This window comes from Loxodonta africana, chromosome 17 (genome assembly GCF_030014295.1).
Source record: "Loxodonta africana isolate mLoxAfr1 chromosome 17, mLoxAfr1.hap2, whole genome shotgun sequence".
In the NCBI taxonomy this organism is placed as follows: Eukaryota; Metazoa; Chordata; class Mammalia; order Proboscidea; family Elephantidae; genus Loxodonta; species Loxodonta africana.
The window spans coordinates 10,528,837-10,552,243 of NC_087358.1; the positions used below are offsets into that span (position 1 = coordinate 10,528,837).

General features: G+C 39.0%; 1 protein-coding gene across 5 annotated transcripts in view; it reads left to right on the forward strand.

The window, feature by feature from the left end:
• The window catches only part of ABCC4 (ATP binding cassette subfamily C member 4 (PEL blood group)), a 323,862-nt gene extending 307,013 nt beyond the window's left edge, over positions 1-16,849 (forward strand). For all 5 annotated transcript variants that reach the window (XM_064269982.1, XM_064269981.1, XM_010589388.3 and 2 more), the window contains one exon: positions 15,003-16,849. In XM_064269982.1, the coding sequence (XP_064126052.1) occupies positions 15,003-15,110 (108 nt within the window). In that variant the 3' untranslated portion in view covers positions 15,111-16,849. The remainder of the gene's footprint in view (positions 1-15,002) is intronic.
• The last annotated feature ends 6,558 nt before the right edge of the window (positions 16,850-23,407 follow it).

The following is a 23,407-nucleotide window of genomic DNA, read 5'->3' on the forward strand; positions in this document are numbered from 1 at the left end:
TGCCCTGGGGTTCTGTGTTCCCTGTTGAGTTTGAAGCTATTGCTCCTTGTTTCATGTGATGTCCAAGATGGGCCTGGTCCCCCAAGTTCACACAGTGGCAGAATATCAGTCTTGGATTTTAGTCTTGCTTAACTCACTGGCTCAAGTCACCCCTGGGGAAAGACGTGAAGAAATACATATCTTGATTCTCGTCCAGGCTGAATATCTTCTTGACATTATTTCTGCATACACTTGGTCCTCTTAAGAGAACAAGCTGTCAGACTGTCAACCTTTTAAACGTACAAGCATCAAATATCAATGCATCATTCAGAACTGTAACACCAGGGGGATTAGTCTAAATCAAAGCAAGCTTTTCACTCCAGCAGATTAGAATTCATTCTTTTGAAATGAAAACTCTACATCTGGAAGAAGGTACTTCCAAGTCACGTTTTCTTGACCACGTAGTTGTTTTTCTGAAAATGTTGGTACAGGCAAGCTGAATCACTCGCTGTGATAGACTCTTTCAGATGATTCATGAAAATAGTAAAGAAAATGTTTTTTAGATTCATAAAGCTGAAGGATGAATACCTGTCATTCTCTTCCCTGAGAAAACAGACCCAATTGGAATTTTCAAAGTCCCTTTGTAGGTTTAAGGACTCAAATTCATTAAAAAGTATTTTTAATAACCAGGGTTTTTTAAACAGGTGATGCATGCTAATGCTGCGAATCCAAAAACTGTAGTAAAACATTACTTTCCCACTCTTATCTACCATCCTTCCCAAGGATGGAGCCCCTGACACCATTTTCTACCATTTTCCAGATAAATTCTGTGCATAAACAAGAACATGTGCGTATAATATGTGGCTTTTCTTTTTTTAAGCACAAATGATAGCTGTTCCTTTTTCCATTTAATGAATCTCAGAGATTATATCAATACATACAGTTACCTCATTCTTTTTAGTGGCCATATAGTATTTGTGCTCCACTCCCTATTCCCTTTATTTTCCTTCTGAAGAACCAGCTCTAGGATTTATTCATTCTTGTTTCATGTTTTACAATTTATTTCTACTTTTATATTTATTAATTCTGCCCTTTTCTTTGGTTTGTTTTGCTGTTGTTTCCTACACTTGAATGCATTTATTTTCATTCTTATTAATATAAATATTAAAGACTGTGAATTTTCCTCTGAATACTGCTTTAGCTATATCCTATAGATTCTGATATGTAATACTTTCTGTACAGTTATTTTTTCTGTGTGCCGCAATTTTTATTTTGATTTTCTTTTCGGCCCAAGAATTATTTAAGAAGGAGGTTTTTTTAAGCTTCTGGTTATTGGGTTTTTGTTTTTAATGTTTTCTCTTTAAATCATCAGTGTTTATGTTCATTGCCTTGTAATCCATGTGTACTATTTCTGACCATTTGGAATTTATTAATATTTTCTTGTGCCCTAGTATATGGGCAGTTTTTGTGAATGTTCTTTGGGCATTTGAAAAAAATGAAGTATTGTCTGTCTAAGGTATAAAAAACAAAAACAAAAAAACCCAAACCGATTATCGTCAAGTCACTTTGGATTCATAGCAATCCAAACAGGGTAGAGCTGCCCTATAGGGTTTCTAAGGAGCAGCTGGTGGACTCGAACTGCTGACCTTTTGGTTAGCAGCTGAGCTCTTAACCGCTGCGCCACCAGGGCTCCATTTAAGACATAGAATTTAGTAAATTTTAATTAGGTCTACTTTATTACATTATGTGGGTCTTCTCATTTATTTTTATTCATTTGACATGCCTTGGATTTAGGTGAATTAATCTCATACTAAAGCATGTTTTCATTTTGTAGTTTCTGTCATTTTTGTTTGGTAATTTGATGCTGTAATTTTTAACGCATAGATAGTCATGACTTAGGTTTTCATTATGGATTATATTCTTTACTATTTTAAAGTGTCCTTCTTTTAATCATATAACACTTTTGGCCCTGATTTTAGCTTGTTCAGAACTAAGATTTTGTTCCTTGATTTCACTTTATTTTCATTTGCCTGGTATATTTTGGATAGTTTTTAAATTTCAAACCGTACGGTGTGTCTCTTATATGTGACATGTAGTTAAGTTTTGCTTTGTGATTTTACTCTTTTGTTTTTAACAGGTGTGCTTAGTCCATTTATATTTATTGAGATCGTAGATGATATTTTATCATTGTTTTGTCATAATGTTATGCTTTCAGTTTTTGTTTTTTTTCCTCTGCAGTCTAGGATTTTTGTTCGTTTGCTTATTATTCTGTGTGTGTTCCTTTCATTTCTTCAAGGAATTTTGTTTTATAACTCTAACTTCATATAATGGGAGCAGTGATGGTGCAATGGTAAAATTCTTGCCTTTTATGTGGGAGACCCGGGTTCAATTTGCTGCCAGTACCGTAGGTACACCACCACCTGTCTGTCACTGGAGGCTTGTGTGTTGCTATGATACTAAACAGGTTTCAGTGGAGCTTCCAAACTAAAATGGACTAGGAAGAAGGGTCTAGGATCTACTTCCGAAAATCAGCCAGTGCAAACCCTATGGATCACAGCAGTCTGGTTCGAAACCAATCATGGGGACGGTGCAGGTCTGGTCAGCATTTCGTTCCATTGTGCATGAGGTCACCATGAGTTGGGAGGGGGAACTGAGTTGGGAGGGGGAATGGTGTGACTTGACAGCAGCTAACTGTAACAACAGACTTCATGTAATACAGAATTAGTATCTATTGACTTCATTATAAACAATGACAGTAGGTAAGTAGACTACTTGTCCCTTTCCTTCCTATCACCAAGTTTAGTTTTTCTTCATACCTTTTAAAATACTTATAACTCTATTATTTGACTTACACATGTCAAATACTTTGTTCATTCCTCTCTTAGTTGGCAAAATTTTACCCTCTAGTGCAGTGTTTTTCAATCCATTAGCAAGGCTGTGAAATCAGTTTGTTCACTCATGACCAGCATGTTATAAGAAATAAAATAGGGTGGAATGGAAGAGAAAATAACAGTGCATCTTTCATGGTAAAAGTAACTATTACATGAAACCCTTTTCAGATATAGATAATGAATATATACTGTGTCTTACTGTAAAAGAAAATGTGTTTGTTATTATATGAAAATAAAAAAGTTTGAAAATCAGCACATTAGTACCATCTTACAGGAAGGTTCATTGGAGCTAGAGTCTAGCTTATCACATAGCTGAAATATTTCTCTACTGCTTCCATAAATTTGCAAGTTAATGACATTCTTGGGACACGCTTTCTTCCCTTAGTATATTGTAATCTTTACTATGCTGTCTTCTAGCACTGCTTAGTCCTATGGAGAAGTCTAAAGCCAAGTTAGGGGTAACTTGATCTGGAGCTGAATCCCCAAAGAATTCTTTCTTTACTTTGAAGGTCATAAGTTTTCCTGGGACATAGTGTACTCTCATTGTCTTTAGATTCAAGTCGTCTTTTATTTCTGGAAATTTACTTGAATTATATTTTTGAGTTTTTGTTGTTTTTTTTTTTCATGTGATTGTATTCTCTTTACAAATATATATATATATATATAGTATGGCATTTGTCTATATTATAAAGCTCCTATTTTTTTTCCTTAATCCTTTTTAATTCTTTATTAATTTCCATTTATTAATCTTCTGTGTCTCTCATACTGCTGTTTCAGTGGTGGCTAGTCTCTTGTAGAACTGTCATTTTTTGATATTTTCATTCGTCTCTTCCACTTTACTTTTGAGCTTTTTCAGCTCATGTTGCATCTTCTTTGGTTGTCTTGCCATGTTTTGGTAACCTCTTGTATCTCTGCTGTGAACTGTTATCCCTTTTTGACATATAAAGAAGCTGAAAGTTACCAGTTAGTAAATGTTAATGCCTGACTCCAACTCCTTTTTTTTTTTTTTTTCACTTGTACTTTAGATGAAGGTTTGCAGAGCAAATTTGTCTCTCATTAAACAATTAATACACATAGTGTTTTATGACATTGGTTACCAACCCCACACATGTCAACACTCTCCCCTTCTCGACCTTGGGTTCCCCATTATCAACTTCCCTGTCCCCTCCTGTCTTTTGGTCCTTGCCCCTGGCCTGGTGTGCCCCTTTAGTCTTGTTTTGTTTTATGGGCGTGTCTAATCTTTGGCTGAAGGGTGAACCTCAGGAGTGACTTCAGTACTGAGTTAAAAGGGTGTCCGGGGACACACTCTTGGGGTTTCTCTAGTCTCTGTCAGACCAGTAAGTCTATTTTTTGTTTTTTTTTGTTTGTTTGTTTTGTGAGTTTGAATTTTGTTCTACAGTTTTCTCTAGCTCTGTCAGGGACCCTGTATTGTGATCCCTGTCACAGCAGTTAGTGGTGTTAGCTGAACTCAGTCTGGTGGAAGCTGTGGTAGTTGTGGTCCATTAGTCCTTTGGACTAGTCTTTCCATTGTGTCCTTGGTTTTCTTCATTCTCCATTGCTCCAGACAAGGTGAGACCAGTGGAGATAGCCACTCACAAGCTTTTAAGACCCTAGATGCTATTCACCAAAGTAGGATGTAGAACATTTTCTTTATAAACTGTGTTATGTTCCCCAAGACCGTGGTCCCCAGCTTTCAGCCCAGTAATTCCATCCTTCAAGGAGTTTGGCTGTGTCTGTGGAGCTTTCATGACCTTGCCTTGGTCAGGTTGTGCTGACTTCCCCAGTATTGTATACTGTCTTACCCTTCAGACTCCCAACTTCCGTACTCTGCTTGCTGACCCTTTCTGCCCCAGGGTTACTGTATTCAGTGAATCACAGGTATCTGTAACTATGACTCTGGTGTTCTATGAGGATAAAATCAGAAGATCCACTAAAAGGAATCCCAGGTGCTTTGTGTTCACCATTCAAGCTGGTGATGCTACTACTTCTCTTGTACTAAGGGGCCACTTTTCTGAGCAGTTTTCAGAATCACACCCAACACTTAGCATGTTTTCAACTTGCAGCTTGTAGCCATTAATTAGTTCTTGTGAGTTAAGTCATCGTTGTCTCATTTCACAGACGAGACAGGCAGTATGGAAGGAGGTTAGGTAATTTTTCCAGATCAGCAGTGAATCCCAGGAGAGCTGAAACTGGATCTCCCCATTCCAGGCTTAGCCTACAACATGCAGACTGTGCTAAGGAGCGTGCCGTGGTCTTGGCTACCTTCCTAACCTGCACTGTAAAAAAGATTCTTTATCTCTCTTCTGCTCTTTTCATAGTGTATTATAAAACATGGTAACAGATAAGAAAAAGAAAGGTCAAATTAAGGATTTTTTACACAGGAAGCTTATTTTCAACAAAGTATTTTAGATCATGAAGCTAAGAGCATTCCGGCTAAAAATTGCTAACATCAGTATTCTCTTGATAAAAAGTTATATTGCAACTGTGTAAAATGTGACTAGCTTTATGGGACAAGGAACTGACTTGTTTTGAGACAGCTATCAGGCAATAGTGGAATCTCTGGTTGGCACAAATGGTTATACTTTTGGCCACTAACCAACCAAAAAGTTGGCAGTTTGAACACACTCAGCAGTGCCACCGAAGAAAGGGCTGGTGATCTACTTCTGAAAACCCTATGGAGCACAATTCTACTCTGATATACATGGGGCCACCATGCATTGAAATCAACTCAGCGGCAACTGGTTTGTTTTTTTTGGTAACAAGTAGCAGGAAGTGAAATGTATTTCTGTTTGTTTTTTTAGTTGTTTTCAGCTTCATTAAGAAATTGCCTTTTTAGAGTACATATAGGTAGCCATATAAAATTAGGCTAACTTTATTTTATTTTTGTTCCACTTTATTTATTTTATTGTATTTTAGGTGAAAGTTTACAGCTCAAGTTAATCTCATAAAATTTTATACACATATTGTCATGTGACACTACTTGGAATCCCTACAACATGACAGCACACTCTCCCTTTCCACCTCAGGTGTTCCGTGTCCATCCAACCAGCTCCTGCCCCTTCCTGCCTTCTCACTTCACCTCTGGGCAGGAGCTGCCCATTTGGTCTCATGTATCTTCTTGAACTAAGGAGCACACTCTTCACGAGTGTTATTTTTGGTTTTGTAGTCCAGTCTAATCTTTGTCTGAAGAGTGGTCTTTCGGAGTGGTTTTAGTTCTGAGTTAACATAGAGTCCAGGGGCCATGGCTTCAGGGGTTCCTCCAGTCTCAGTCAGACTGTTACATCTGGTCTTTTTATGTGAGTTTGAGCTCTGTCCCACACTTTTCTCCCGTTTCGTCAGGGACTTTTTCTTGTGTTCCCTGTCAGGGTGGTCATTGGTGGTACCCAGGCACCATCTAGTTCTTCTGGTCTCAGGCTGATGGAGCCTGTGGTTTATGTGCCCCTTTTGTCTTTTGGGCTAATCTTTTCCTTGTGTATTTGATGTTCGTCATTGCCCTTTGCTCCAGGTGGATTGGGATTGACTGATGTATCTTAGATGGTTGCTGGCAAGCTTTTAAGACTCCAGACACCACTCACCAAAGTGGGATGCAGAACATTTTCTTAATAAACTTTGTTATGCCACTTGACCTAGATGTCCACTGAAACCGTGGTCACTGGACCGCCGCCCCAGCTATTCTGTTTGGTTGTGTTCAGGGAACTTCTTAGCTTCAGGTTTAGTCCAGTTGTGCTGACTTCCCCTGTATTGTTCATTGTTCTTCCCTTCACCCAAGATGGTTCTTGTCTACTATCTAGTTAATGGAAACCCTGGTGGCATAGTGGTTAAGTGCTACAGCTGCTAACCAAGAGGTCTGCAGTTCAAATCTGCCAGGCGCTCCTTGGAAACTCTATGGTGCAGTTCTACTCTGTTCTATAGAGTCGCTATGAGTTGGAATTGACTCGACGGCAGTGGGTTTTATCTAGTTAATATATTCCCCTCTCCCTTCCTCCCCACCCTCGTAACCATCAAAGAATGTTTTCTTCTGTGTTTAAACCTTTTCTTGAGTTCTTATAATGGTAGTCTCATATAATATTTGTCTTTTTGTGACTAATTTCACTTAGCCTGATTTCCTCCAGATTCATTCATGTTGTGAAATGTTTCACAGATTCATCATTGTTCTTTATTGTTGCATAGTATTCCATTGTGTGTATGTACCATAATTTGTTTATCCATTTGCTGTTGATGGGCACCTAGGTTGTTTCCATCTTTTTGCTATTGTGAACAGTGCTGCAATGAACATGGGTGTGCATATACCTGTGCGGGTGACAGTTCTTATTTCTCTAGGATATATTCCAAGAAGTGGGATTGCTGGATCATATGGTACTTCTATTTCTAGCTTTGTAAAGAAGCTCCAAATTGATTTTCAAAGTGGTTGTATGATTTTACGTTCCCATTGGCAATGCCTAAGCGTTCCAGTCTCTCCACAACCTCTCCAACATTTATTATTTTGTTTTGGATTATTATTATTATTTTGGATCAATGCCAGCCTTGTTGGGGTGAGATGGTATCTCACTGTAGTTTTCATTTGCATTTCTCTAATGGCAAATTTTTTTAATGGCTAATGATCGTGATCATTTCTTCATGTATGTGTTAGCCACCTGAATATCTTCTTTGATATACCATGTTCATATCCTTTGCCCATTTTTTAATTGGTTTATTGGTCTTTTTGTTGTTGAGGTATTGCACTATCTTATAGATTTTAGAGATTAGACCCTTGTCAGATATGTTGTAGCCAAAATTCTTTCCCAGTCTATATGTAGTCTTTTTACTCTTTTATTGAAGTCTTTTGATGAACTTAAGTGTTTGGTTTTTAGAAGCTCCCAGTTATCTAGTTTCCCTTATGGTGTTTGTGCATTGTTAGTTGTGTTTTGTATTCTGTTTATGCCATGTATTAGGGCTCCTAGTGTTGTCCCTATTTTTTCTTTCTTGCTTTGGATTTTATGTTTAGGTCTTTGATCCCTTTTGAGTTAGTTTTTGTACATGGTGTGAGGTATGGGTCTTCATTCTTTTTTTTACAGATGAATACCCAGTTATGCCAGCACCATTTGTTACAGAGACTGTCTTTTCCCCATTTAACCCGCTTTGGGCCTTTGTCAAATATCAGCTCCTCATAGGTGGATGAATTTACATCTGATTCTCAGTTCTGTTCCATTCGCTTAAGTATGTGTTGTACCAGTAGCAGGCTGTCTTGATTACCCTACCGTGTCGGTATAATAGGTTCTGAAATCAGGTAGTGTGAGGCCTCCTAGTTCTTCTTCAGTAATACTTTACTTTTCCTGAGCCTCTTCCCTTTCCATATGAAGTTTGTGATTTGTTTCTCAATCTCGTTAAAAAATGTTGTTGGAATTTGGATTGGGATTGCATTATTTTAGATTGCTTTGGGTAGAATAGACATTTTCACAATGTTGAGTCTTCCTGTCCATGAGCATAGGTACGTTTTCCCACTTATGTAGGTCTCTTCTGGTTTCTTGCAAATAGTGTCTTGTAGTTTTCTTTGTATAGGTCTTTTGTGTCTCTGGTTAGATTTATTCCTGAGTATTTTATCTTCTTGGGGGCTTTTGTAAATGGTATTGATTTGGTGATTTCCTATTTGAAGTGCTCTTTTTTGGTGTAGAGGAATCCAAGTGATTTTTGTATGTTTGTCTTGTATCTGATACTTTGCTGAAATCTTCTATTAGTTTCAGTAGTTTTCTTTTGGATTCTTTGGGGTTTTCTGCCTATAAGATCATACCATCTGCAAATAGAGATACTTTTTACTTCTTCCTTATCAATCTGGATGCCCTTTATTTCTTTTTCTTGCCTTATTGCTCTGTCTAGGATTTCTAGCACAATGTTGAATAGGAGTTGTGATAAAGGACATCCTTGTCTGGTTCCCATATTCAAGGGGAATGCTTTCAGACTGTCTCCATTTGGGATGATGAGGAATTTCCCTTCTATTCCTATTTTGCTGAGAGTTTTTATCATGAGTGGGTGTTGGACATTGTCAAATGCCTTTTTGCAGCAATTGACAAGATCATGTGGTTCTTTTGTTTTATCTATGTGATGGATTACACTGATTGTTTTTCTAATGTTGAACCATACCAGCATACCTGGTATGAATCCCACTTGGTCATGGTGAATTTTTTTTTTTTTTGGATATGCCATTGAATTTTATTGGCCAGAATTTTGTTGAGGATTTTCCCATTTATGTTCATGAGGGATATTGGTCCGTAAGTTTCTTTTTTTGTAGTGTCTTACCTGGTTTTGGTATCAGGGTTATGCTGGCTTCATAGAATGATTTCGGAAGTATCCCATCCTTTTCTATGCTCTGAAATACCTTCAGTAGTACTGGTGTTAACTCTTCTCTGAAAGTTTTGTAGAATTCTCCAATAAAGCTGTCAGGGCCAGGGCTTTTTTTGTTGGGAGTTTTTTTAGTTACTTCTTCAATCTCTTGTTAATGGTTTATTTAGTTTTACTACCTAGGTTTATGTTGATTTATAGGTAGTGCGTTTCTAGAAATTTGACCATTTCCTCTAGGTTTTCAAATTTGTCAAAGTATAAAAAAAAAAAAAAAAGAAGTATAGTTTTTCATAATATTCTGTTACAATTCTCTTAATTTCATTTGAGTCTGTTTTGATACTGCCCATCTCATTTCTTATTTGAGTTATTTGTTTCCTCTCCTGTTTTTCTTTTGTCGGTTTGGCCAATGGTTTATCAATTTTGTTGATATTTTCAAAGAACAAGCTTTTGATCTTGTTAACTTTTTCAATTGGTTTTCTATTCTCTATTTCATTTATTTCTCTCTTATTTTTATTATTTCTTTTCTTCTGGTGCTGATAGGCTTCTTTTGCTGCTCTTTTTCTGCTTTTTTGAGTTGTAGAGTTAACGTTTTGATTTTGGGCCTTCTTTTTGGATGTGTGCATTTATTACTATAAATTGACCTCTAAGCACTGCTTTTGCTGTATCTCAAACATTCTGGGAGGATATGATTTCATTCTTATTTGATTCTATGGATTTTTTAATTCCATCCTTGATTTCTTCTATAACCCAGTAGTTTTTGAGCAAGGTGTTGTCAGTTTCTATGTATTTGATTTTTTTTTTTTTTTCTGTTATTGAGTTCTACATTTATGGCTTTATGGTCAGAAAAGATGCTTTGTAATATTTCAGTGTTTGGGATTCTGTTAAGGCTTGCCTTTGTAGCCTAGTATGTGGTCTATTCTGGAGAATGTTCCATGTGCATAGGAAAAGAAAGTATACTTGGCTGCTGTTGGGTGGAGTGTTCTATATATGTCTGTGAAGTCAAGTCGATTGATTGTGGCATTTAGATCTTCCATGCCTTTATTGAGCCTCTTTCGGGATGTTCTGTCCTTCACCGAAAGTAGTGTGTTGAAGTCTCTTACTGCTGTTGTGGAACTGTCTCTCTTTTCAGTGCTGATAGAGTTTGTTTTGTGTATTTTGGAGCCTTGTTGGGTGTATAACTATTTCTTATGATTATGTCCTCCTGGTATATTGACCCTTTAATCATTATATAGTGTCCTTCCTTATCCTTTGTGGTAGATTTTGGTTTAAAGTCTAATTTGGCAGAGATTAATATTGCCACTCCTGCTCTTTTTTGATTGTTTGCTTGATGTATTTTTTTCCATCCTTTGAGTTTTAGTTTTTTGTATCTTTAAGTCTAAAATTTGTCTCTTGTAGGCAGCATATAGACAGATGGTGTTTTTTATCCATTCTGCCACTTGGTCTTTTTATTGGTGCATTTAGTCCATTTACATTTAGTGTAATTATTGATACATATGAATTTAGTGCTGTCATTTTGATGTCTTTTTTCCCATGGTGTTGACAGTTTCTTTGTTCCATTTAATTTTCTGTGTCGAGTCATTTTTCTTTATGTATTCTCTTCATGTTTTTCATTGTTGTTGATTTTCTATTTTCTGAGTCTCTAAGTTTTTCTTTTTTATTTCGATGTGTAAATTTGTTAGTTGCCTTTGTAATTACCTTAAAACTTACCTCTATTTTTCCAAGTTTAAAGCAGTCTTTTATTTCTTGGTATCGCCTTAACTTCTTCTCCATGTGAAAGTTCTATGACTACACTATTTAGTAGTCCCTCTTTTTTTTTTAATTGTCATCTTTTACATATTAATGTCCCTGTTTCCCTATTTTCAGTGTTTTTGCTTTGACTTATTTTTGTGACTTCCCTACCTGGGTTGATATCTGATTGTTCTGTCCTGTGTTCTAGTTTTAGATTGTTATCTGATCTTATTGATTCTCTGGTTGAAGGATTCCTTTTAATATTTCCTGTAATTTTGGTTTGGTTTTTACAAATTCTTTTAACTTCTGTTTATCTGGAAATGCTGTAATTTTGCCTTCCTATTTGAGAGACGGTTTTGCTGGATATATAATTCTTGGCTGGCAATTTTTTTCCTTCAAGGATTTATGTGTCATCCCATTGCTTTCTTGCCTGCATGGTTTTTGGTGAGTAGTCTGTGCTTAGTCTTATTGCCTGTCCTGGGTAGGTGACTTTTTGTTTATCTCTAAAAAAAAAAAATCTCTAGCCGCTCTTAAAATTCTCACTTTATCTTTGGTTTTGCCAAGTTTGATTATATTATGTCTCAGTGACTTTCTTTTGGGATCTACTTTATGTGGGGTTTGATGAGCTTCTTGGATAGATATCTTCTCGTCTTTTATGATATCAGGGAAGGTTTGTGCCAACAAGTCTTAAAAAATTCTCTCTGTATTTTCTGTTATCCGTCCCGTTCTGGTACTCCAGTCACTCATGATAGGGTCCCACATAATTCTTAGGGTTTCTTCAAAATTCTTTTATCAGATTTTTCCTCAAATAAGTTGGTGTCACATGCTTTATCTTCAGTCTCACTAATCCTGACTTCCCTTGCCTCAATTCTGCTCCTGTGACTTTCTATTGAGTTGTCTAATTCTGAAATTTTATTGTTAATCTTTTGGATTTCTATTTACTATCTCTGTATGAATTGCAGCAGCCTGTTAAATTTGTCATTTTCCTCTTATATGGCTTTCCTAAATTTCTCTACTGTTTTCTCTGTGTGTTCCTTGGCTTAGTCTTGAGTTTTGCCTATTCTCTTGAAGAGTTCTGTGTATTAATTTTTTTAATTCTACCTCTGGTAATTCCAAGATCTCCACTTCTTCTGGGAGGTTTCTTGGTTCTTTGTTATGGTCACTTGCTAGAGCCATCCTGGTCTGCCTCTTTATGTAATTTGATATTGACTGTTGTCTCCAAGCCATCCGTAAGGTATTATGTTTATTTATGGTATGTTTGCTTACTGTGTCCTAGCTTCTTGTTTTGTTTTGTTTCGATATGCCCAGATAGGCTGGTCGTGTGAGCTACTTTGATTATTGGCACCTTGGAAGCTCTGACATCCTGTCACCAGTTGGTTAGAGCTGCTACTAGGTGTGTAAGCCCGGAAGTCTGTTTTCTTTTGTGGATTCAGCTTAAGTATCCAGGTTGTCTGTCACCGCGTGTGTGGTGTAGTCACTCACCTAACATCCTAGACAGGCAAGACTACATAGGGGTAATTGGAGAAGGCACAGGTATCTGGCTGCAGTAGAGGGTTAAGTGCTGAGCAAGGTAAGGGGCTGATGGCTGCCCCTAAGTGCCTGGATGGAAGGCATGTCCCTCCCTGAAACATGTAGGTAGGTCGGTTTTGCAGCTGGACTTTGGGCACCCAGTGCTGTTGGCTCTAAGGACTGGGAGCATCACTTACTCTCGAACCCCTGTCACAGGCAACTAGTTGTAGTGAGTGAAGCCACCAATCCTCAGGCCTCTGATGTGGGTGGGTGAGGACCCTGCTTAATGGCAGGACAGTGTCAAATGTCACAAATCTACCAGTCCCCTTAGCTGTTGCAGTTGAAAATAAAAAAAAAAAAAAAATTTTTTTTTTTTTTTTTTAATCTGGTATATTTTTTATCTGCTAATGAAGGCCTACGCCGTTGAATGGGCCCACACAGGTCTAGACAGGGCTGAAATGCATTAGAAATCTGTGGACCCCTTATGCCTGTGCCTAGGTGAAGGGCAGTGGCTGTCCTGAATTCCCAGCTTAGGGGGTGTGGTGATTTTTTAAAGCAGTGAGACTGGTTTGGGTGCAGTTAGCCCTGAGGGCCTAGCTTAGGGGAGCAGGTGTTTTCCCTTTTTGTTTGTTCATTTGTTTATTTATTCCTTCCCCAAAGTCTGAGACTGGCTCAGTGCGAGGTATCCTACTTTCAGCCCAGGGGGTGTGGCAACTGCTGAACTGTGCCTGTGCCAGACAGTCACCGGAACAGAGTGGGGAGGGGGCAAGGTGAGGGGGAGAGAGGTACTTCCCAGAGGGGGAGGGATTATTTTGGTCCCTTCAGGTAGGTTAGATGCTTGTACTTAACTTTCATAGAACCAGCCCCTCTTCCCCCTGACTCCGGAGGCTTGTGCAGACTCTCTGCCGCTCAGACACGCATCCTGAGTGCTACTACTTGTCTCAGCCCACGTATGCCAAATGGTCCAGCCTGCAGGGTGTCAGCTAGGTCAGGTCTGGCACTTCTTCACTGCTTCTGAACTGCCTCTCTCTCTCCCTGCTGCTCAGTCCAATACCTCAACGTTGTCTTTGATGTTCAGAGCTCCTAGATTGTCATATGTAATCGATTCACTTGTTTTTTGGGGTCATCGTTGTAAAAGGGACTACAGGAAGCATCTGAGCATTCCGCCATCTTGGCCACACCCCTGTAGCTAGCTTTAACGGGGGTGGGGGGGAGAGATGCTATGAAATTACCAGAAAAGTGTCTTATTTTTGTACACTTGCACTGTATCGGAAATAGCCTCAGATTCCTCAAATACCAGTGCAATATAAGCATTAGTGGAAAATTTCTTATTTTTCTCCCAAAGTGACATTTTAATGTGTAGTATTTTATACGTAATGAGGTTTTTGGAGTAGCAAGTATGCAAGCAAATAGAGAGAAAGAAAGCCACACTTAATATGTAGGTAGGTAGGTATATCAACACTTTTTCTTTTTTGTATATGAAGTTCACTATCTCCAATGATAACTTTGTTGACTGCACCCACAAATATATTTGGAGCCAGGTTTTATCAAATAGATCCAGAATGAAATGACGAAGAGACCCAGCTCGTGACACATGTCAGCGTCAAGATAGATGGTGCATTTTCTGTTTTAAAGACTCAAACAAAACTTTTCACATTCTTCTTTCAGGGGGAAAAATTACATTTGAAGTCCTTTTTCACCCAAACGCATTTGAGATAAGAGCTCACAAGTCTTGACATTATTTCATTTTGTTATGCACATCTGTCAAGGAGCTGAGATACGATACAGCTACTAAAAACTGATGATTGTGGAACAGAGAGGCTTGACAGCATTTCATTTCCTTTATGTCCTGATTATGCATTTATCAGAAAACCTGTATCTCTTCTAGTTCAGCTAGAAATTGGTAGAATTCAGGAACTCAAAGGCTTTGCACAGAATTGTCCTATTATTTGGTATCATCTTACATTTTAGAGAAGTGGCTTGGTTGAGTCATTGTGAAAGCTTTTGCCTCTCCTTTCATTTTTGTGGTCCACTATCCACAGATCACATTTCTATGGGCCCTATATCTGCTTTGCCGCACAAATTAAATACCGGGATGTTTCATACATATACGCCAGGGTTTCAATGCTTGTCAGTCATAGTTTATAAAATATAGGGATTACAACCTGATATTAACATCCAAATCCATTGTACGCATTTTATGTGTGAAAATGAGAAACCTTTGCTTAGACGCTAGATGTCCCAGCCTTTTTGTCACCATTTTAAATTTATCTCTGGGTTTTGAGTCAGTAAAATGATTCTCACTTATCAATTTAATGTAGTGATAGGTCTGTGAATCAGGATAATCAGAACTAAGGTGGATCTACAGGTTGTTTGGCATTCCACCCAACCCTGCTGAGGGTTTTCATGAGGCTCATTCCTACATAGGATAAATGGATACCTGTTTGTTTTTTTTAATTGTGTCTTAGCCAGTGATACGATTTGATTTACCTGAAGAAGTGGACATAGAAATCTATCACCTTAGGGAGGAGGCCTTTGAAATGTGTTTTTTTTTAATTGTCTTTTTTTTTTTTTAAACAGGTGTACTTCAAAAGGAATTATCCAGATATTACTCACAATGGCCATGTGGCAATGAACACTTCCAATGGACAGCCCTCAGCCTTAACTATTTTTGAGACAGCACTGTGATTCTACCAAGATGTCAAGTCTATTCCAATGGCATTTTCCAGTAGTTTTTGCACTGTATAAACTATATTGTATTTTTTTTTTTAACTCTTACAACAAATATTTACACATGCAAGGTGTTAGTGGGTGTTAGTTTATTTGGGTTTTCTCCCAACTTCACCAATAGTTTCAAGTTCTCACAAAGTGATTTAATATTTTTATTTAAATGTTGTATTTTATTTCTTTTTTTCTTATATACAAGTCAGAGGTGCAGGCCACCAATAAAAGAAGCTGCCTACCAGGTTTTATGCCTTAAGAGACTCCAGAGCCAAAGCTCATGTTATAGGGTATAAGTAAAAGCGGTCACAGATTTTTCTTTTCACTTCCTCAAAATAACATAGTACTTTCCAGCAATATCAGGGATTCTGTTTACTTGAAGACTGTGTCAAGTCACCATTTTGTCTCACCACTTTCATTAACATAACTAGGATTCATTACTTCCCCTAAGGACTGCTTATTAAAATAGGACAGACAAAACTGATGGAACAAAAAATATACTTAAATTTAGGTGAGATCGTAGTACGGCGAGTCTACTCCCTCCCGTAAAAAAAGGCATGGTCAAAATACGGAAGGACAATATTTATTTTATGTCATGTTCTGACAGAGAAGCAAGAGAAAATAAGTTTCTCAAAATAGGAGCCCTTATAGATGATTTGATCATGAAAGACACAGGCATGACCACCAATGGGCTTTTAGATTTGTGTGACTCTGACACAGGACCACGTTGCAGTTTTATACTCAGCATGAAGAGGTTTTTGAAAAAAGGCCCAATATAGTAAAGCCTCTAACTATAATTCCTGGAAAATGTGATGGTATTCTTATTTGGATTTCTGGTTTACTGAGGGTTCACCCTCTGTTGTCTCTCATCCTTTTGGTTTAACTGTTATTGAAATCCTTTCCAGATTTCACGCAAAGACTCTCCTGACTTGGTGAGATAAACTGGAACTCATTGTAAACACTGAGCGTAATTCCGAAGTACATTCTCAAAGGAGTCACCTTCATGAGCCTCCCCATGTTCGTTTATTTCCGATCACTAATCGCAGTTTCTTTAGGTCCTTCTTATTAGTGACTCGACAAACCACAATAATTCCTAGGGCCTACTCTGTTTGAACCATGAGTCTTAGTTTTTTTTGATGGTGGTAGCTATGGTGTCTTGAGTTTAAGTTCATAAAGGTTTTATTGTTATGGTTTAAAGTGGACCCTCATGACCTCTCAGAATAAGGTGTAATTGCCCTGAAATTGCATATTAATATATATACATACACACTTGTGGATATGGGGGTGTGTGTGTATGCTTTCATATGGCAGGTTTTGGGACTTTTCAACAGAAAGAAAGAGATGCTTTATAGAATCAAGTCCTTAAAAGCACACACAGACACACACACAGCACACTACCAGAATTCATTGAATGTAGTAGGTGTTTGACTCTTTTTGTGTTTAGAGATATACAGTTACTGTTTAGTACAGTAAACCAGCCAGTTGTTCATTAATAGTGGTTTGTATTTCTGGAGATTGAAATGACAACAGTGATAAGAAGCTTGTTAAGACTAAGAAATATTTGAAATGTTTATGTGTTTATTTGGTCTTTGGAGGTTAAAGGCAGTTATATAAACATATTTCTATGTTATTTCTGTTTTAACTTCATCATAGAGTTTTTTTTAACGAAGCAGAATTCAGTGGAAATAAATGGGTTTTCATCTTCATTCAGAGTTATGTGTTTTTGTTCTTCTACAGATTACAAACTCATGTCTTTGCTGGTGAAAGCAAGTTTTCCTGAGATCAAAAAACACCAGCTGTGGATATCTCCCATTAACAACTGGTTCTCTTGGCTAGTTAGATGTGCCAAGTATTCTAAGAAGATGAATAGATTTCAGACAGATTGAAACATTTGCTATTGAAGTAGGCCAGTTGCATCCCTTCCAGAGAGGGGGAGTATTAGCTTATGCCCCAGGCTTGAACAAGCTGGGTGTTTGTTTTTAAAGGTGACTGTGTACTATATTAACATGAAAATGTCTATTGCTGCTACATTTAAAACACCCTAGAACCTTGGTTCTCAAAGTACAGTCCCTGGACGAGCAGCATCAGCATCACCTGAGAACTTGTTAGAAGTGCAAATTCTTGTCCCTCACCCCAGATCTATGGAAGTGGAAACTCTGGTGATGGGAAATAGCAGGGTGGGAAATAGTCTGTGTTTTATCAAGCCCTCCAGGTGGCACTGGGGGCAGGGCCAAGATGGCAGAGTAGTCAGATGCTTCCTGTGGTTGCTCTCACAACAGAAATCCAATAAAACAAGTGAATTGATTATGTATGACAACCTTGGAGCCCTGAACATCAAAGGCAAAGTTGATGAATCAGACTGAGTGGCAGAGGGAGGGAGAGACGATTCAGAGGCAGCGAGGAGTTCCCAGACCTGACCTGGCGGGAACTGGCACCCTGCAGGCTGGATCCACTGGCACAAGTGAGGTGAGGCAAGCAGTGGCATTCAGCATGTGTTTTCCACACCGGGAGAGACTGGGTGGTGGAGAGTCCATTCTTGCCTCCAGAATTAGTGAACAGCATGCTCAATCGGCAAAGATTAAGTACATGTGTCCTACCACGCAGATCAAAAAACACCCCCTTGGGAAAAACTTCTCTCTTATTTACCTGGCCCCTTCTCGCTCTGCTCTGGGTCCAAGCCAACTTCAGAGATTGCCATGTCCCCTGGGCCAGAAGTAGGACCTGTCATGTGCCCTGAGTCATTCTCCTGGCCTTGGAGGGGGAGCATATTAATAAATAAGAAAAAAATCTGCTGACTCCCCTAAGCCAGGAACTCAGGGCAGAAACAACTCCTTTGCCTAGGCAAAGACATAAGGGGTCCATGGACTTTGAATGCTTTTCACCCCTGCATAGACCTGTGTGGGCCCATTGCAACAGCGTAGGCCCTCATTAGCACAGTACACCAGGGTGTATACTGAAGTTTAACCTCAACTGTATCAGCTATATGGTGGAGAGGCGGGTCCATGACATTTGACACCACTCTCCCTATTAAGCAGGGTCGTTACCTAACCACATCAGGGGCCTGAGGACTGGTGGCTCCACCCCTGATACCTAGCAGCCTGTGACAGGGGTCCAAGAATAAGTGGTGCCTCCTAGTCCTTACAGCCAACAGCATTGGGTGCCCATAGTCCGGCTGTAAAACCCACCCACCCACACACTGTAGGGAACAGGTACATACTTTTCTCACAGACAGGCGGTCATCAGCCCCCTGCCTTGCTCAGCAGCATGACCCCCTACTGCAGCCAGATAACTGTGTACATCAATCACCCCTGCCTGTATAGGACTGTAGATAAGAGCCTGCACCGCACACTTGGTGACCGACTACCTGGATACCTGAGCTGAATCCATACAAGAAAACTAAATGAATTTCTGGGCTCACATACCTAGTAGCAGCTCTAACCACCTGGTGGAAGGACATTAGAGCTTCAAAGGTGCCAATAATCAAAGTAGCTCACACGGGCAACCTATTTGGGCATATCAAAACAAAACAAGAACCTAGGGCACAGTAAGCAAACATAAATACAGTAGCTTATTGATGGCTCAGAGACAACAGTCAATATGAAATCACATAAAGAGGCAGGTCATGATGGCTTCAGCAAGCAGCCAAAACAGAATCAAGAAATCTTCCAGAGGAAGAGAATTTCTTGGAATTATTGGAGGTAGAATACAAAAGATTAATACACAGAGCTCTTTCGAGAGATCAGGAAGATCAGGCAAAACACAGAACAAGCCAAGGGGCGCACAGACAAAGCAAGAGAGGAACTTAAGATTAGAGAACAGAATGACAAATTTAACAGGCTGCAAGAATCCATAGACAGCAAACAGGAATCCAGAAGATTAACTATAAAATTTCAGAATTAGACAACTCAATAGAAAGTCATAGGAGCAGAATTGAGGCAATGGAAGTCAGAACTAGATTGAAGATAAAACACTTGACACCAACATATTTGAGGAAAAATCACTTAAAAGAATTTAAAAAAAATGAAGAAACCCTAAGGATTAGGTGAGACTCTATCAAGAGGAATAACCTTCAAGTCATCAGAGTACCAGAACAGGGGGATAATAGAAAATAGAATTGTTGAAGATTTGTTGGCAGAAAACTTCCCTGATATCATGAAAGATGAGAAGATATCCAAGATGCTTAATTGAACCCCACACAAGGTAGATCCCAAAAGAAAGTCACCAAGACATGTTACAATCAAACTTGCCAAAACCGAAGATAGAGAATTTTAAGAGTGGCTGGGGATAAAAAAAAAAAAAAGTCATCTACAAAAGACAGTCAATAAGACTAAGCTATGACTACTCAGCAGAAACCATGAAGGCAAGAAGGCAATGGGATGACATATATAAAGCCTCAAAGGAAAAAAATTGCCAGCCAAGAGTTATATATTCAGCAAAACTGTCTCTCAAATATGAGGGTGCAATGAGGACATTTCCAGATAAACAAGCCCTCCGGGTGATTGTGATGCACACTCAAGTCTGAGAAACAGTACCCTTTTGAAAAAAAGAGGTTATATTCCTTGAAATGGAGCCCTGGTGGCACAGTGGTTAAGAGATTGGCTTCTACCCAAAAAAGTCGTCAGTTCGAATCCTCCAGGCCCTCCTTGGAAACTGTTCTACTCTGTCCTATAGGGTCACTATGAGTTGGAATCAACAGCAACAGATTTTTGGTTTTAAATCTTGTTAGGAAAAACACAGAAAGCTCAATTAGAGAAATGGACAAGAGACTTGAGTAGGCACGTTATAAAGGAGAATATCCAAATGGCCAATAACTGGGAAAGTGCTCACTCTCATTACTTACCAGGGGAATGCAGATTAAACCACAATGAGATACCACAAAACACCCACTAAACTATCTAAAATGAAAAAGATTACAAATATCAACCAAGTGCCAATGGCGCAACAGGAAGCATAGCTACCTCAGTCTCAAAAGATATGGCCACAACTTCTGGAGTCTCCAGGGGTAAAGTCACCACTCTGATGGACTAGGCGAATGGGGCCATCCAAAGCCAAGGGAGCAGAGTTGCTGTTCTAGTGGACCTGGAAGGTGGAGCTGAAGCCCAGGGCCAAGAGGCCTCCACCCAGAATACCTTGAATCTGAAGGGCAGGGCTGTTGTGTGAATGGTCTCAGAGAACAGAGGATTATTGTCAATCCTTGAGGGCTAATGTATGTGTTCTGCTGACTTGCTTGGTGCCTGTTATCCCTTCTTTCCCTCCAATTTCTCCCATTTGTAATAGAAATGTCTAGTTTGTGCCTGTTCCACCATTGTACTTTGGAAGCAGATAATTTGTATTCTAGATTTCACAGATGAAGAGGAATTTTTGGACTTTGGACTTGAACCTGAATTAAGACTTTTGCTATGATATGATGGGATGAATGTGTTTTACATGTGACAAGGACATGAATTTTTATAGGGCAAAGGATAGAATATCATGGATTGAATTGTGTCCCTCAAAAACATGTATATCATTTTGGCTAGGCCATGATTCACCATTTCATCACCTGATGTGATTTTCCTGGTTCCTAGGTCTCTTGGCCCTTTGGGCCTCATGCCTGCATGTGCTCTGCTGGGGCAAGTATTCCAAAGCTCTGTAGCTCCACCGATAAGTGCCCAGAGGCACCCCACTTCAGCAGTAAACCTCACCTGGAAGGCAATCGGCTCTCTTGCTCCATGGGTCGGCAAGCCTAGCTCCACTAATAAGTGCTCGGAAGCACCCCACTCCACCAGGAAACCGCAGCTGTCTTGCTCCATGGGTTGGCTTCAGCACTGTCTTATGCTGGTCTCCTGATTCTGCTGCTGCTTCTCTCCATCTTTGCCATCTGCAGAGTAACAGCTCTTCCCGTTTCCTTCTGAGTCCTCACCAGAATTGTCTTTGATGTCGATAATTCCACCAACAGTCTCTTCAAGGCAATTCAGCCTTTTACTATTAAAAAAATACTATTGGGCACTTTAAAACTCTTCCAGCCTCTGTCCATTCACAGTTTCAAACCGCTTCCATATTTTACATATCCACTAGAGCAGCACCCCACTCCTGGTACCAAATTCTGTCTTAGTTATCTAGTGCTGCTTGAAAACTAAGGTGGATCTGACCAAGCCATGGTGTTTTCAATCACCTCATATATTTGCGAAAGCTGGACAATGAATAAGGAAGGTTGAAGAAGAACCAACCCTTTTGAATTGTGGTATTGCCGAAGAATATTAAATATACCATGGACTGCTAAAAGAACAAACATCTGTCTCGGAAGAAGTACAACCAGAATGCTCCTTAGAAGCAAGGATGGCAAGACTAGGCCTTACATATTTTGGACATGTCATCAGGAAGGATCAGTCCCTGGAGAAGAACATCATGCTTGGTAGACGGTCAATGAAGAAGAGGAAGACCCTACACAAGATGGATTGACACTGTGGCTGCAACAATGGGCTCAAGCAAAATAACGATCCTGAGGATGGTGCAGGACCTAGCAGTATTTCATTCTGTTGTGCTAGGGTTGCTAAGAGTCGGAACCAACATGATGGCACCTAACAATCTTTACAGGAAGAGATCACCAGGTCTTTGTTCCACAGAGCTGCTGGGTGGGTTTGAACCACCAGTCTTTCAGTTAACATCTGAGCCATACAGGCAAAAAAAAATGCCACCATTTCTTGTCTTCAAAATTAGACTACATAGGCTTCCAAAATGCTGTACTATACATGAACAATATTCTTTACTAGCATTACAAGTTAAAAAATTCCTGCTCAAGTTTATTTAATTACAGATTTTTCCCTTAAGTCTAAAAAGACATTTTAAAAACAAAACTATACTGTACATATACATATACATATACACATACACATACACATACACATACACATACACATACACATACACATATACATACCAGCTGTATTCTTGAATCAACAACATGGCCTTAATGTTGAAGAAGGTACCCAGGAGCATGTCAGGCCCTGTGGAGAACATAGGGTTTTATGTATAAGCTGTTGATTTTCCTTTAAAAACAGAAAGAATATGGATTAACTGAGCTTTTTTTTTTTAATCTAATGTTCTAAGGAATAAACCAAACCCATTGCTCTCAAGTCGATTCCAACTCATAGCGACCCTATAGGATAGAGTAGAACTGCCCCATAGGGTTTTCAAGGAGCAGCTGGTAGATTCAAACTGCCAACTTTTGGTTAGCAGTCAGGCTCTTAACCACTGTGCCACCAGAGCTCCATTCTAAGGAATATAACCTTATTTTTTCAAAAGCTAAAACAGCATTGTGTGTTGAAAAATTGAGGGAAACATGTAGGCTTATTTGAATTTAGAACTAAAAACTAACATTAATATAAAGAATAACACGCCCAGGACCTATTAGTCCTCCATCTATGCTCCAGACCCATCTAACTTGCCTCAGGCGTCAACATTGGGATTATACAATTTTTCAGGAAGAACCAAGATCAAGACTTAGATACCCTAAGAATGTTTTCCAAAAAGCTTACTTTGGAAAGTTCTGGCTAAATTCAGTCTTTCCTTCAGTAGCCATGCTGATGAAATGTGCCAACTCCCAATTATGCACACCGATAGGTGGAAGCCTTGGATATTCCAAAACCATGTTTGACCCAAATGTGAATCATATTTAATTTTGGAAGACATTACATGAAAAAACATTTTTTAAATTTACTTTTGCTGACTACCAAGACAAAAATTAAAATGAACCTCTGTGAGATGGAGTTTATATCACATTTGGAGTGTTGTAAGTAGACAGGAATAGTCAAGGATTGAGGATTTTAAAACTTTCCATTTTTAATAATTTTTGCAAAACCACGAGTCCATACTGATTATAATAAGATACACCAGTTACCAGTTGCCGGCAAGTCGATTCCAACTCATGGCAACCCATGTATGTCAGAGTAGAACTGTGCTCCGTAGGGTTTTCAATGGCTGATTTTTCAGAACTAGATCATCAGGCCTTTCTAAGGGGCCTCTGGATGGACTCAAACCTCTAACCTTTCAATTAACAGCCGAGTCCACTAACTGTTTAGATGATGGATAGATAGACAAGCTGGCAAGCAGGCAGGCAGGCAGATAGATGATAGATAGGAAGGTAGGTAGATAGTAAGTAGCGAGGTAGATAGGTCAATCTCTGATAGACAAATAGATACATAACAGATAAAAGAGAAAAGAAAGCTCTTTTTGCAGTAGAATACCAACTAATAAATGAAAATTGACAGAAAAAGTAATACATT